The sequence below is a fragment of the Pteropus vampyrus genome, unplaced genomic scaffold, assembly GCF_000151845.1.
Source record: "Pteropus vampyrus isolate Shadow unplaced genomic scaffold, Pvam_2.0 Scaffold196, whole genome shotgun sequence".
In the NCBI taxonomy this organism is placed as follows: Eukaryota; Metazoa; Chordata; class Mammalia; order Chiroptera; family Pteropodidae; genus Pteropus; species Pteropus vampyrus.
Genome location: NW_011888977.1, coordinates 223,778 through 236,875, shown reverse-complemented (window position 1 = coordinate 236,875; position 13,098 = coordinate 223,778). Strand labels below are relative to the sequence as shown.

Genomic DNA, 13,098 nt, shown 5'->3' with positions numbered 1-13,098 from the left:
TGGGGTGCTGTGAGTGGGGTTGGCAGTGGTGGTGCACTGGAGGACTTTCTGTGGCAGATGTGTAACACGTATTTGTCTTTTTCCTCCCCCATTATCTTACTCCTACCAGAGTTTAAGCAGTGAAGTAATGGTTATCTTCTAGTATAATCTGCAGAGGGTGAGTTAAGGGTGTGAGAGTGGAGGCAGGAGCCAGCTAGGGAGAAAAAAAAAGTGAAATGAGTGAGGAATTTTTACTAAGATAGAAGCAGATGACAGATTTGAGATTTGCAAGGTCAGAATTCAGGGTGCAGGTGAGGAGGAGAAGCATTGTTAGGCCTGTACAGGACCGTTGCCAGGACTCTGGTTTTACAGATGACGCTAATTCATCAGGATAGACTGCACAGTAACTTTTCTTTTTGAATATGTTGGGTCTGAGGAGTTACTAGTGAGTGGGTTATGTGTGAAAATTCTTTGGGGATGGAAGTCTGGTTGGGAACTAATGTTTTCGAAAGACATTCTGAATAGATTAAAAAGTTAAAATAAGAAATCTGTATGTAAAAGAACTAGAAACTCAGTATTTTCTGGATTTCAAGGTCAAGGTAGGGACTTGCTAAACATTTTTCTATAAGCAATGAAGAAATAATAACTAAAGAAAAAATTTTGTGCGATTATGTAGAAAATTACATAAATTTAAACATACCTAGAATTTAAAAGATAGTTTACTTAATATGTGTCGGGCACTGTGGATACAGGTCAGCAGGTTCTGTATAGTCTGTGCCCCTCACAGAACAAATGTTCAGTACTGAGCATTGTGAGCAGGGAGTGTAAGTAGGGAGCAAGATGAGGAAGCAGGGTTTTTTCCTTCTTCAAAGACTGCTTTTTTTTTCTTAAATTTTTTTTTTAAATTTTCCAATTATAGTTGATATACAACATTATATTAGTTTTAGGTGCACAGCATAATGATTAGACATTTCTATACCTTACAAAGTGGTCACCCTAATAAGTCTAGTACCCACCTGACACCATATGTAACATAGTTGTTAAAATATTGATTATATTTCCTGTGCTATAGAAGAAGAGTTTTGTAGATTTGAGTGCTTTTGCTGATTAAGAGAGAGGAGCACTTGAATGTGCTGTATTTATAATCCATGTAGCAAAGGTTTATTGAGTGCTAACTGGCAGCTAGACACATTGGCGATTTTCAGGTGAAGCAGAAATGACATGTGGAAGATGGAAATATGTTGGAGTATTTATTTTGGGGAGTCCACTAGCTCTTCATTGAATAATGTTGAAATTTTTATGTTGAGAAATGAAAAGTTTATTTAAATGAAATTTCCTTATATTTCTAAATTGTGAAATTTGCTAAAAAGCAGTTTGTTGAAGTTGTCGTAGATAACCTCTTTGCAACAGAATATATTTTGAATGCTAAAAATTGTCTTTGACTTCTCTAAGATTCTAGATTAATTTGGTTTGAGTGGGAGAAGGTTCTCAGAATTTCTCACAGTTTGATACCCTGAAGTAGTTTTGGGAGTTGGGTGTTCAGGGCTGAATTCCTAAGTGCCTAATATTTTAGTGGATTAGTTTGCTATACCACTATTCTGGTGCTATACCAGAATACACAGATAGGGTGACTTATATAACAGAAGTTTATTTTCTCATAGTTCTGGAGGCCACAGGCCTTAAAGTGTCGTCAGGTTTGGTTTCTCCTGAGGTCTCTCTCCTTGGCTTCTAATGTAGTTACCAGTTAGATTGGATTAGGGGCTACCCTAACAGCCTCATTTTAACTTAATCATTTCTTTAAAAAGTCCTATCTCCAGATAGTCACATTCTGAGATAATGAGGTTAGGGCTTCAACATATGCATTTTAGGGTACACAATTCAGCTTATAGTGGGAGATTAACCTTTTAAAAACTAACATGACTGCTCCATGGAGATAGAACTAAAGTATCTAAATTTCTTTCAAATTTTCTTTCAAATTTTCTAGCTAATAATCACAAGAAGTTGTCAGAATTTGGAATTAGAAATGGGAGCCGGCTTCAAGCAGATGACTTCCTTCAAGACTATACTTTATTGATCAACATCCTTCATAGGTAGGAACTATTGATATTTTAAGTGTAAGAAATTGTTTGAATATACACATTTAAGATAAAGTAGATGGAGAAAAAACATGTTTTCTTGCCCTTAAACACTACCGTTCATTTGAAACTGCACAGTATATTTGCTCCAGTTGGCCACTGAATTCCCTGAGGTTTGACCTACAGAGAAATTTAGGAATTTAGAAATAAACGGAATAGGCAAAAAACGTTTTAAGGGTAACTTGTCAATGGTGGCTGATCAGAAAGAGGGTAGAAATCCAGGCGTTTGAAGTTATAATTATAGGTAAGTTAATTCTGATAATTAAAATAAAATAAAACTTTGTTACTTTTAAAGATTTATTGGAAGAAAGGAAAATATTTTTGTCTCATAAAACAAATTATTAATATTAAGAGTTATCCTGTATAGATTCCTGAGTCATGTATTTTTATTTGATTTTACATTCTTTATAAAAAGCATTCAAAGTGCTTGCATTACAGAATGTTTACATATATATAGCACAATTAAAATACTGATGGTCCTCCACTTTGGTAATTTTATCTATTGAGCAAGATACATTTTTGTACATACTCGTTGATACCCCTAAGCTGAACTCTTAGGACTTTGGGGTACCATCTAACCAACATAAAGCATTGCCAGCAGTGTCCACAGTTGTTTTGCCAGTGTCGCCATCTCTGTACAAACATATAGCTTGTGTAGTCGTTTGAAAGATATTGTATTTTATATACTTAGTTTATAAAGAGCATAAAATGACAGGGAAGACTGAATGTGGGTTATTAGTAATAAGTGTAAGTTTTACAAAGATAGTTGCGTCAAAGAGATAATGGCTAGGAGTGATCGCTAGCCTCAAATAGACACCAGTTGGATGTCAGTGGTGTGCTTGTGTTGAGTTTTGAAAGAAAAGACGATGAAAGAACATGTACAGTAAAATGGAAATATATCAGATGGTGTCTAAAAGAGGAGGCATAATTAGGGTTTTTTTATCATATTTTTTTAGCTCTCTGGGAACAGAACCCCCCTTATAACATGTAAGTCTTTTGTTTGACTTTCATGCATTAAACTTTCATACATGTTTTTGGGAACTTGTTACAAAAACAGGATGCTGCCTGTAAAGATGGGGGGGGACCCAGAATTCATGTAATCCTACTTCTAAAACCAAATTACTTTTGGTCAGGATCAGAATAGAGTGTGTAGAATCTTTTCGCATAGTAGCTGAAGAAATAATGCCAAAGAATTACATTGGGCCATAGAGTTTGGACTCAATAAAAGATATTTCATGTTTTTTAAAAAAAACCTTTTCTCTGATTTGAAGGTGCAGTGTATTGACCGTTTGAGTTAGAGTTACAAATTATCACAAACATCTGTTATGTACAGTCTTGTTTTTTATTTTAGCTCTTTGAAAGCTAGAATTCAAATACTTAATGTGTACATAGTATACACTTCAAGCTTTGAGGAACAGTGTCTCTCTGGTGCACCTATGCTTTTGTAAATAGTTGTAACAGTAATCCAGTTTTACAGTGTGTGGTTCTCTTACAGTGAAGATCTAGGAAAGGATGTTGAATTTGAAGTAGTCGGTGATGCCCCAGAAAAAGTGGGGCCCAAACAAGCTGAAGAGACTTCCAAAAGCATAACCAATGGCAGTGACGATGGAGCTCAGCCTTCCACATCCACAGGTGAGTTGTGGCCCCAGCCAGCAGGTTGTTAATTACCCACCAAACAGGACTACATAGGAACAAACCGATTATTTTATGAATATTAACCATAAAGTAGAAATCCATAGGACTACTACAGGTGTGTTGGTTTGGCATTGATTGTTTTAATGGAGCTTTGAATGTATTAACCATGAAGACATTTAAGACTGGGGGAAATTCTTACAGAAAACAGAAACACTTCTTATTTTTTGTTAGTGGGTGTTTACAACTGGAAATGTCAGTGAGCTTATTAGTGAATAAAGACCGTCCATTCTTAGAAGTTTTGAATTTTGTGTGAAAGAATCAGTGCATCTGACTATTTTGAGTGAGTGGATGCTTGGTAAATATAGAATTGTACCATTTCAGTTTTCCCAGAACCAGTGTGATTTTGGAAAGTGCATCAGAGGCTGTTTCCCTGGATTTTCAGTGCTGCTGCTTGGTGCTTTTTACTGTGCTGGATTTCGATGTTTATTACCTCTCTCCCAACCCCCAGCACACACACATATACCTCTTCATTCTTTAAGTTAGGAAATAAAAGTTATCAATTTTTTACTTCTCAGTTTGCATTTTTTTGACCCCGTGTCTTTGGTGTTCATTGGAATGATGTTCTCTGAGAGTTTTAAAGATGGACTTTGAGACTGTCTAGAGTTTGGCCCACTTGTGGGCCATGGGTTCATGACCTTTTTTTTTGCTCTGAAAATAGGTCCATCATTCTCTTTTGAGGAAGGACTATGGTAGTTTTTTTTAAATCATAATTTGAAATGTGCATTTACTGATCCCCTAGTGTGGGTAGGTTTCGGAGGCTGTAGCAATAAGTAAGATAGGTACTTTGCCTTTGGTTTGGTGGAGTTGCGGGGAGGGTGCAAAAAACCACTGTAAGATAGGGTAACAAGCATGTACTTTAGAGCCCCACTATGTGGATTTGAATCCTGACCTCATCCTCTGCTATTGTGTGACCTTGGGCAAGTCAGCCTCTCTGTACCTCAGTTTCCTTTTCTGGAAAATGGATAATAATGTTATCTTCTTTATAGGGTTGTTGTGATGATTAAATGAGTTGTTATATGCACAGTGCTCAGAACAGTTCCTGGCACATTGTAAGTGCTATATATATGTTGTTGTTGTTTATTATTATTATTACCACTGCTACCAGTATTAGGATTTGTACCCTTCCCTTTTCTGTTGGTGAAATAGAAACAAGGAACTGTAATAATTCCTTTGAGTTATATATAATGCTTGTTATAATTTTTTGTTTTGATTAGAAATGAAATAAGTGCTTGTTACAGAAGACATTAAAACAGTACATATATGTGTAATGTATAAAGCAAAAGTTCCCTAAGGGTGGCCATTCTTAAGTTTGGTGTTTATCAGAAGAGTTAGTCTTTTCACTTATATAAAGTACTAGTGAGCCACTTATAACTCCACACTTTTAACCATTTTTTTTTTTCTGAAATAAGCACAAGAGCAAGATGATGTACTCATAGTCGATTCAGATGAAGAAGGTCCTTCGAATAATGCTGACATCAGTGAAGAGAGAAGTCGCAAGAGGAAATTAGATGAGAAGGAGAGTATCATTGCAAAGAGGTCACGCACAGAACAGACAGAAGATCTTGATGATGTTATAGCATTAGATTGAACAGAAATGCCTCTAAACAGAATCCACTTACTGCATTAGGTCATCTGGGCATCTGGAACCAGGTTTATTTGTTATGTTCTTTGTTCCAAAGGGAAAAAATTAACACCAGTGACTTGAAGATGATTCTGCTCCCTTTGAAAGCATTCATTTTGCTAGAACTATTAGACACATTGCGGTATGTTGTATGGAATGTAGAAATATAGTTTTAAAACCCTTCGAACAAAGCATTTGCATAACCAGTCATGAGGTGAAACAACACAATGCATGTTGCCTTTTTAATGTAAATACCCGTAGGTATCATTTAATAGTTTTAAAATATTGTGGTTTAGTAAAGTTGATACCTGGTTATAAATATTATGCCTTTATTTTTGGTTAGAAGAAGAATTATTTTTAGCCTAGATCTAACCATTTTCATACTCTTTGACTGAAAACAGATTCAAAAAAGTATCAAGTGCTATGCATTGAAACTTGTTTTTAAATGTTACCTGGCGCTATGTATATTAATGTAAAACAATGTTAATTTACTCAAGTTTTCAGCTTGTACTGCCTGGTATGTCAGTGTAAGAAGCCAGTTTTTGTGTATTGTTACAGTTTCAGGTTATTTATATTTGAAGTTTTGTAAAACTCAAATACGACTATACTTATGGACCAAATAAATGGCACCTACATACTTGTTACACATGCCTGCAAAGTTCACGTGTCTGCTGCTTCGTTGGATTTATCCATCATGTTTACTGCAGGCATGCTAAATTCTTTCCTTTTAAAAAATTAACTTGTAATGGATGTCAAGGTTAAAAGATCTGTTTGCCATAGATGAGTACTTTCTAAAATAAAGCTTTTAGTGGCAATGTTGCTTTTTAAATTTGGATTGTAAATAGTTGGCCTTTTGTTGAAAGCATTTAAGTGATCTTTGCCCAGTCCCAGTAACTCGGAGCCTTGGATTTGAGGTTTCAGAGTGGGAGAGTCTTACCTTCATTCTGCAGTCTTCTCTGGATTGTCCCCTAGTTCATTGGAGTTCCTTCTCAAGTATTCCATTCAGGGTCTAGCTCCCGCCCACAGACGTGGCCAGGCCAGTGCTGGACAGATCAGCACTCATCTCTGTCCTAGACCCCAGAGCACCTTGGTCCTTAAGGTACTCTCCTCACCCAGATGTGCCTTGAGTTTTCTGATAACAGAAAACCATGAAGCCGTTTCCCCCATTTTCTACCTCTGCCTTTGGTGTTATTGGCCACAGTCAACTAAATTTCAAATTGATAATTCATTATATTGTCCTACTTGGTGTAATTGTTACTCTGCCCCACAGCTTATTAACTCTTACTCTTTTTTTTTTTGTATCATTTATAAATTACCATGTAATCAAAGCCTTCAGAAAAAATCATAGAACAAGAAGAAGGCTCTCAGGAGCATGCTGCTTCATGCCTCCAGATTGACTGACTTCCAGCTTTCCAATACAGCATTTGGAAGATCCCCACTCACAACTCTGAGCCTGTGAGGTTCACTTTGCCTTTAGATTTTTAGAGGGCGTTTCATTTTCCTCCAGAAAAAAAAATCTTTTTAGATTATAGAACTATGTAACAGATAAAAGTGAAATACCTTGGAATGTCACCCCCAAAATAAGTTTTGGTTAACTGGTAATCATTTTCAATTTTGAAATTTTGAATTCTGAAAATGTCTCCAGAAATTTGAAGTTTGAACTTTTCTTCATTCCTTAAAATCTCACCCTGCCTTTTTAGACACAATTGTCAACAATGTGTTTCTGGCATTTTATATATATTCTTTTGTTTTCTTTGCCATTTCGAATATACATGGCAAAAAGTGTGCCAGTGTGATCTGTAGAGGTTTTTCTGTTCTGGCAGGCCAGTGGTTTTCATCTTTTCAACAATTACTACTACTTTTTCTAGCAAATTCTGTTCATTTTCTACCTGTTTTTATAAAATCAGAGTTTATCAACAAGGTAGGTCTGACTATAGGGGAGACACTCTAGATCTGGCCTTGTATTTATGATTTTCCCATATGAGTTGTCTCTTCAATGAAGGAGCTGGGAACAAGGCTTATCAAGGGTGTTTCCTCAGCAGCTCCAGCCAGAAATACAGCCTGGCAAACCATCTTCCAACCATATTGGGAGCAGTCTGGTGACTGAAGTCCATGGTCCCAAAGAATCTGTATACTGAAGGCTCAAATGAAAGAATTCTTCAGTTGTATCATGAGGATTCAGTGTTTTAATATAGAAACCGAACGCTTAACTGATTAGGCAAAGATCATCAGTGGATGCCAAAATCTTTAGTAAAAGGCTGCTGAAGAACAGAATTCGTACAGTACTCGAAATGTTGCTTTATAGATGACTTGCAAAGGGAAAAAAATTAACCCAGACAATGGACTAATGTCTGTCACTAGATCAAACCTAACCACTAGTGGGACAACCTTATACATTTTTCCTGATGAGATAAAGAATACAACAGCACGTAGGCAAAAAATGTTAGCCTGAATCTAATCCAGCATCTAGACTTAATTTCCACCTGACAGGAAATATCGGAGTAGAGGAACAAATTAAACATTAAGAGGAAACAAGTACAGAATGTGGGTCATTCTAGAACTTGAAGTGCAAAATAACAATTCTCGTGACATTTGGAAATTTGAAAATGGAATAGGTGATAATGGAATTATTTTCTTAGGTATGATAATGTTCTTATGTAGGACAGTGTCCTTATTCTCAGAATATTAGGGATGCTTCCACAAAATATACAGGAAGAAAAACAAAAATTAACATTTAGGTCGAGCCTATATACATTGTTTATTGTACTAGCCAACAGAAAACTTTTATAATTAAAGTGGAGATATATATATGTGTATATATATGGTGTGTATTTTCCTTTTGTGCCTATGTAACTTTTTCAAGTTTTGTATTGACTATATGATTGAAGTCAGGCAATAAAGATTATTAAAAGTATAATTTGGCATGAGAAAGTGTTACAGTGATTCCTGGATCCAACATTGATGAAGTCAGCTTTACTCATTCTTGTTGCTAGGCTGTGACTTAGGAAGAATTCTCTTTCATTTGAGCCTTCAGAGAATTAAGACAGCCAAGTTATTTCCAGTAGATTAATTATAAGCTTCCAGAAATGATTTGGTTCACCTGTTCCCCAAAATTGCCCATTGATGGCACACATGTCTGAAGTGGACTTGCCTATGGGACGGGCAAATTTAAGCCTCCCACTAGCCCTTTTTAATGTATAGAAAGTGAAAACTAAAAAGTAAAAAATCAGGAGAAAAATGTTTGTAGGTGTTTCTAGTTATTGGGACTTGTAGAGGTGGCAGAAGCCTATTTGCATGCAGCAGCAGTGCTCCTGAGGTCTGGAATCTCCTTTGACCATTTTGTAGGAGGATATATTTAGAGAAGTATTTTTATAGACACTTTCATACTGGGAATACACTGCATTCTGCACACAAGTACCCTCCTGCATCTAATTTAAAATCCAGCCAAAAGCTTACTTGGGAAACGTTTGAACTGCTCTCACCGAATCAACTAAGTTTTGAACTATAGGACTATGATGCTGCTGTGCACTTTGGTTGTATTTTGAAGACAATTATCTCTTGATAAAATAATATTTCCGGAAGTTTTGCTGAAAGACTGAGCAAAAATTGTACTAAAATGTACAGTGTGCCAAGAATGTCCTCAGGCTTTACTTTAGAAATCTTCAACAATGTATTTGGTTTTCAGGAGATCAATCAGTCAATCTTTAGAAAAATGTGAGCGTTGTGCGTACTATGCCACTCATTCTATAAACATCCCTACTCTGCACTGCACTGTACTGCACTTCTTGGGAAACCTTGCCAACTTTGCCAGCCTAGATGGGAACCTTTGAAAGCCTTAAGACATTAGGGCTGGTGTGCAAGGAAACCCAACTTCTCATCTCATGGCAGCAATAGGTGGTGAGATGGGGATCTGAGGACTCACATCCTGTGTGCTGCCAAGCTTCCCAGTTGGTCTCAGCGGTAGCTTCCGGCATCACAAACTCATCAGCACCAAAACTGCAGCTCAAAAATGTGTTACCCAAACTAGGAATCTGGGCATCCCCAAATAGCTCTTCCCCCATAATGCTGCAGACTGGCTGAGGTCTTCCTCATACAAAGTTTGTGCATAAATTCCCATTCCTGAGGGCGAGATCAGGTCTTAAGGGCAAGAAAGTGAAGATCCTTTCAAGATGGCCACTTGCTCCCTGGTGAACCCTAATTCTTACATCAGGGAACCAAGCTGTCCACGGCTTCAGCTGTCAATGCTTTGAAACTTCTGTGCCCTCAGAGAGACCTAAGGATACCCGGACCAAGGAAAGTTGGTGGACCCAATCTGGTTGAAAGAGCTAGGCTGCAGAGGAGAGGAGATGGAAAAATCCCCTTGGGCACAACTTCCAGTAGACGGCCTCGCAGTGGATCAGACAGAACATACATCCTGGGCCTGGTGCTGTTTGTGTATGGGATGACCAGCCCCCAGGATTTGAGCTGGCAGAGGTACAAAATGTGCTTCAGGGGAAAGATTCCTGCTGCTTTCTCCAGGAAAAATGATAAGGGTGAAGACTTCCTGTCGCTGAGAGGAGAGAAGTATGGATCTAAGCAATTTCTCCATATGGAGTTTGCGTGCTCTCCCCCTTCTCTAGTAAACCCAAGTTATATAGCCACGTTTCACTGACATCTGAGTGTATCCCAAGAAGTGCAGTACTGCAGGACTGTGGGAAGAACCCTGAATTGTGTCCATAGTTGGGGTCCAAGCAATACAGACAAATAAGGGGGTCTGAGGTTATAAGGAGAGATTCAGGGGGATCTCTCTAAAAAAATCACCATTAGTGTGGATGGAGTTTGGGTAAGATTAGCCTCTGAGGCCTTCGAAGAAAAGATGGTAGTTCAAGACTTAGTGTGAGATGATATTGAATATGTTGTGTTCCTGCCTTCGAGTGTGTCCATTTTCCTAGACAAAGGGAAGATTCTGGTTAACCTGAGAGGATGATCTAGAGGCCTAGCAATTCTGTTGTGAAACTCTTCCAACAGTGGGACCCAGGCAGTGGTAGTTGGAGCCAGCTACCCATTTCTTCCCGACTCTGTTCAATGACACCATATTGATAGTTCGAAACTGATCATGATGGTATCACAAATGCTGTAAATGAGGATTCCTGATTTGTACAAGTCTCTCCTAGAGCACTAGTTGTTAAACATTTACCTGCACACCACTGGACCCAGGAAGAAAAAGGTCGGAGAGAGGCGAGCACAGAGAACATCAGTGGAGGACAGAGAATGTGTCAGTGGAGGCTGGGTGGTAAGTCCATGAATAATGTTTCAAACCCCATGAGTCAGCCCTTGTTCTCTTCCTTTTCCCCTGTTGTGGTTTTAAGACAGAAAGAGCCAACACAGTGGTTACGAAAGAAGATGGAGTCTGGGACACATTCAGGTAATATATAGAAGAGACCACGCAATTTTGAATACTACTTTGTTTCCATTTAGCATGACAATAGTTTCCCACACCATTAAATATTTTTAATATATTTATAAATCACTTAATGTATTTTTCACTTCATGGAAGTACTTTGTTCTAATGTTGAACAGCGAACATTTTATCTATCTATCTATTTATTTATTTATTTATTTATTTATATTTTATTTGAACAAGTTCTGGCCAATTTTACTGAAGAAAAATTTTGCATGATTTACTCTTCACCAGTCTGTTATGCTTCTGACAATATCAGAATCACCTGGATCAATGAGAGGCAGCGTGCAAACCCTGGAGTATTTTCTACACACTGTGCCCAATTCAGTATTACTGCACTGTAGTGATGGACACCAGTTTTGACCAACATGGTGTGGTACTCTATTTCAGATTTCCTCTGGGCTGGGTAGATATTACTGAGATGACCTGCCTCGCTTTGCTTTGTCCAATCATCTTCAAAGTCTGCTCGTACCCCAGCAATACTCTCCACTTTTCATAATGAGGTGGAGCCTAAAGTTGACCAACTTCTTTGTGGCCACCATCTTTCCATCTTAGGTGTGGAACAGCTCCAAATAAGATGGCTGAGATGGAGAAAGCAAACCCTTTTGGTTGTTTCTGGTTGTGGGTTTTTGTTGTTGTTATTTGTTACTATTAATGTGAGTAATGCATTTTAGCTGACTGGGACTCCAATGCAGTGTCTAAATCTCGGAAGCTCTAAATGGGGCAGGTGGGGATGGAACAGTTACTTAAGAACTACCTTTGAGGGCAGAGAGCTCCGAGTTCTTTCTCAGAGGCTAGAGGTCCTAGGACTTTATAGATTACATTAATAATATGAGAAACATTTTTGTGCTTACATTATCTGTATTTTGGATTATTTCCCTAGTGTAGATTCTTGGAGTACTACTGCTTACAAGAATGTTTTTGTTTGTGAGGCTCTATGTAATAGCACCAAATTGCTCTTCCTGACATGTTGTACCATTGTACCCCTACCAGTAAAACATATGCAAATTTCACCACAGTCTTGTCAATATTTCCATTTTTAAATGGTAGAGAATGTGAAATGTGACATTTCACTCTTGATCTGTTTTTCCTCTCAGAATGGAAGGTCCTTTTTCATGAGATGGCTCCTCTGGATATTTGGTCCCCAAAATGCTTGCCTCCACCTGTGCCTGCCCCCTTCCCCCTGAGCATGGGTGGGTGGGAACTTGGAATTCTGCCAGCTCGGAGAGGCGCTAGAGAGGAGCTGCTGGGTCAGACACTGTTCCACTGCCAGCTGAGAATGGGCCACAGCAGGCTCCTCAGCGATGTTGAGGCCAGACACCCTGGTCATTTGGCGCCAGGACAATTCCTCATCCAGGCTCCCAGCTTCCTGGGACACTGTGGTTGCCTTGCTGGAATTTTCAGGGGGCCAGGGGCGGACGGGGAGACTGGGACTGGAAAAGAGAAAACTCAGTTCACTCAAGGTTGTTCTCCTGGATCCACCAGGAGACAGATAATGGTTCGCTTTTCTTCCCTACAGGCTGTTTGAAATGTATGACAAGGGCTTTGTAGTTTGTGTTTTGGGGGACAAAGCCCTAGTCACCTCCCCCCGACCCCGCCGTGGTCCATAAGGCCCCACCTCATCTCAGGACCCGTGGCAGCGCAAGTGTTTTCGGGAGCATCTTCCTCTTCACCCAAGATCCTGAGGGCAGGTGCTGGAAGACGGGCGGTCCTCCTACCTTTTGGTGATTGCACGTGGTGGTCATAGCTGAGGTTCACCAGCCCTCTGGCTTAGCCTGAGATCTGCTTCAGGACTGGCCTGGCCTCGGGGACCTGCACATAGGGCGCAAGGACCAGTCTCTAAGGAAACCAGGCTCCTAGCACTAGGCGCCTTCCACCCCAGAGCTCCTGAACCCAGTGCGCAGCCACGTGGGCCAGGGACTGGCTGGGGGTCGCCGGGTCCCACGAGGTACTGGGGACGCATCTGCGCCAGATGCACAGTGTTCTCCAGAGTCCTGGAGCGGGCGCAGCGCTTCACCCCAAGGCTCAACTTGTCCGGCCAAGAGCCCGAAAGTGTGGCGGCGCTGGGAAGTAAGATGGGGGAGGACGTGAGACACATTTGTCAGCAGCTCCTGCTTCTCCGGCCCGGACTGGGGAGCCGCCTCTAGCTCAGCTCGCAGGACTCCGGGATCCTTCCAGAGGCCCGACGGGCCGGGCGCACGACGACAGCCACCGCCCGCAGCTGCAGC

At 39.7% G+C, this 13,098-nt stretch overlaps 1 protein-coding gene across 2 annotated transcripts in view; it reads left to right on the top strand.

The window, feature by feature from the left end:
• Positions 1 to 6,263, top strand: part of UBA2 (ubiquitin like modifier activating enzyme 2) — a 30,392-nt gene extending 24,129 nt beyond the window's left edge. For both annotated transcript variants that reach the window (XM_011371834.1, XM_023537664.1), the window contains exons 15-17: positions 1,964 to 2,069; positions 3,610 to 3,746; positions 5,219 to 6,263. In XM_011371834.1, coding sequence (XP_011370136.1) covers positions 1,964 to 2,069; positions 3,610 to 3,746; positions 5,219 to 5,397 — 422 coding nt within the window. In that variant the 3' untranslated portion in view covers positions 5,398 to 6,263. The remainder of the gene's footprint in view (positions 1 to 1,963; positions 2,070 to 3,609; positions 3,747 to 5,218) is intronic.
• Positions 6,264 to 13,098: the final 6,835 nt, after the last annotated feature.